This window comes from Loa loa (assembly GCF_000183805.2).
Source record: "Loa loa unplaced genomic scaffold supercont3.62, whole genome shotgun sequence".
NCBI classification, from domain to species: domain Eukaryota; kingdom Metazoa; phylum Nematoda; class Chromadorea; order Rhabditida; family Onchocercidae; genus Loa; species Loa loa.
Window position 1 is genome coordinate 124,342 of NW_018108242.1, and position 2,652 is coordinate 126,993.

General features: G+C 32.3%; 1 protein-coding gene across 1 annotated transcript; it reads right to left on the minus strand.

Moving 5' to 3' along the window:
* Window positions 1-346: 346 nt before the first annotated feature.
* On the minus strand, window positions 347-1,068 carry LOAG_02272 (hypothetical protein; the record flags this gene model as incomplete). The annotated part of the gene is made up of 3 exons (XM_003137810.1): window positions 347-537; window positions 724-907; window positions 1,042-1,068. The coding sequence occupies 3 exons, from the start codon at window positions 1,066-1,068 to the stop codon at window positions 347-349; spliced, it is 402 nt and encodes a 133-aa protein (XP_003137858.1).
* Window positions 1,069-2,652: the final 1,584 nt, after the last annotated feature.

Consider the following 2,652-nt stretch of genomic DNA (forward strand, 5'->3'; position numbering starts at 1 on the left):
ATAATAATAATAATAATAATAATAATAATAATAATAATAATAATAATAATAATAATAATAATAATAATAATAATAATAATAATAATATAATAATAATAATAATAATAATAATAATAATAATAATAATAATAATAATAATAATAATAATAATAATAATAATAATAATAATAATAATAATAATAATGATGATAATAATAATAATAATAATAATAGTAATAATAGTAATAATAATAAATTTAATATGTGGTATGTGGTTATCACATACTTTTTGATTATTGCCATAGACACATGATATCAGTAGTTTTTGTCACTTTATGCTAATACCTGTCATACCACAGCTTCTTTGTTATGCATCCTGATGCTTTTTCATACCTTTGTACATCCGCAAAGAACAATCAGGCAGCAGTGACCATAGCGCCCACCTGATAGTATCAGTAATTCTGTTTTGCTGTTCGTTGAAGTCAATGATGCTTCGGGTATTGGTGTCCACCAAAAATATTAGATCTATTGGCCCTTTTTCGCATTGTGTTACAAATTCTCAAATAAATTATTCATTCTTCAATCGAATTTCTTTGTCAACCAGGTAGCACAATATAATCAAGGACCGCTTCTTGCTACCATCATATGATTTTCATGTTTTGTTGCATGGGAAAACTACCGGAGTAACCAGTCATGGTTATTTGCACATTACAACTGTACGATTAATTTGCTTCATAAGAGAACCAACTATTGCCGGCTTTTCGAGCAGCTTTAGTGCAGTTAACCTTCGGATCGTAGTACAATGATTATTTATCAAATGCATTTTATTATTATCATCAGTTATAACAAACCGGACTCGAGAAGAGAACGAACCTTTTTTTGAGATCTGAGCATTCAATGCTGCACCAAAAAGTAGTAATGCAAATATCTGAAATATAAGTTTTCTGGATGCTGTTTTGATAGCCAGCAATATTCGAAAGGGAAAAGAGACATCGATGGGTTGCAGAAGGTAACAGTCCTCGTTGAATGTTAACTTGAAGTAAAAAAGGAAAGGAGACATACCGATGAGAAGAGATGTGCCTTCGCCATCGGTAATGGCTTCTTGCTTCCAGTGAATTCCTTTTTTCTTTCTAGTTATAGTCCAAAAAGTAATGCAAACAAATTGAAATCCACAATTTGTTGAACTTTAGTCTTCCCCTGGTAAACAGAATTGATGTTTAAATTTAGCACTGATATGTGAAATAGTTCGATTGATTCCTGCTAACATGCGATGGCAGAAGACGATCGAGACCTACATTTACTCTCACTTTCTCAGACTGGATTGAAATCAATGCTCGAAGGAACTCTTTGCATTTATAGTTCCATTTTTGGTATTACAACAAAAAATATCAAAATCAGAAGATAATCTGACTGTGCATACTTGACAGAAAAACAACGGCAGATGCTGTCGGGAAGATGCCGAAAATTCTAATGCAAATTTTCTGTTGGATTACCGAAATTTAAAGCTACTATCGGAAAAAACTGAAGGAAATTGTAATATGTCCAAACAGCTAAAGAATTTGTTGTAAAAACATTTTTGTTGTCTAAGGTCAATCGGTAAATATCTTCTCCCTTGTTAAAGGTCAATATGTTGTCTAAGGTTAATCTGTTAGAATATCTTTTCCTTTGATGTTGAGATGATTTATGGCGATTTTCCTTCCTACAAAGAAATCTAATCTTCTGTGTAAACATTTCTTGTATGAGTGAAATTATTGTCACCTTTGTAAGTATCTTAAATGGAGCTTACAAAGCTCCTCTTTAATCCTTACATATATATGTGTGAAAAAAATCCTGGAGAGTTCAGTTCTTACAACCGAGCGGATGATACTTCTCTTCGCTTATCCTCCGCGGCTAAACCACGACCAACGATATATTCGCATATCCACCACCATTGGACAACAAACTACGATATTCTTCTATTCGCTAAATACACTTCCCGTAACATATTCGCAACTCAACTATTTATAAACTAAGGAGTTTGTTAGTTGATCATATTATTTGCTTATGCTATGTCACTGCTTACCAATTCATCGTGTAGTATATATTTTATACCCTTTTTCTTGTTGTTAACTAGTAATATTGTACAAGAACAATATTACATTCTTAATAAATTTGTATCGCCGAGAAATGAGTTCAACAGAAAAACAAATTTCCCAACAGATGCTCCCGCTCCCGTTCCAACATCTAAAAATCACACTTCCACTTCCTTTCCCAAAAAATCCCTACCTTCCGATGTATTTATGACAGAAATGAATAAAAAAACATTGTAAAAATTGAGATTAGAAAATAGATAAAATGAAGATCGCAGTAGATGATGGTAATTTACGAACAACAGCAGGAAAAGTATTCAATAGATGATAGTGAAGATAAATCAACTGAATCAAACTGATCTTGATCATGGAAGAAAAGTAGCGGTTGATAAGATCGTGAAAAAGACTTTCTCCTTCGATTAACTCATTACCCATTTAGAAAAGAGTCTGTTCCATTTAACAATGCTTAAGTGGGACTTATCCCGATGATGAAAACTGAGGATATATCCGGATCTTATCCCGATGAAAACTGGATATAGAGGACATAGTCGATAACAGCAGCAAGAGCATTATTAATAAATAGACCTGAGCGATCTGAAAGGAT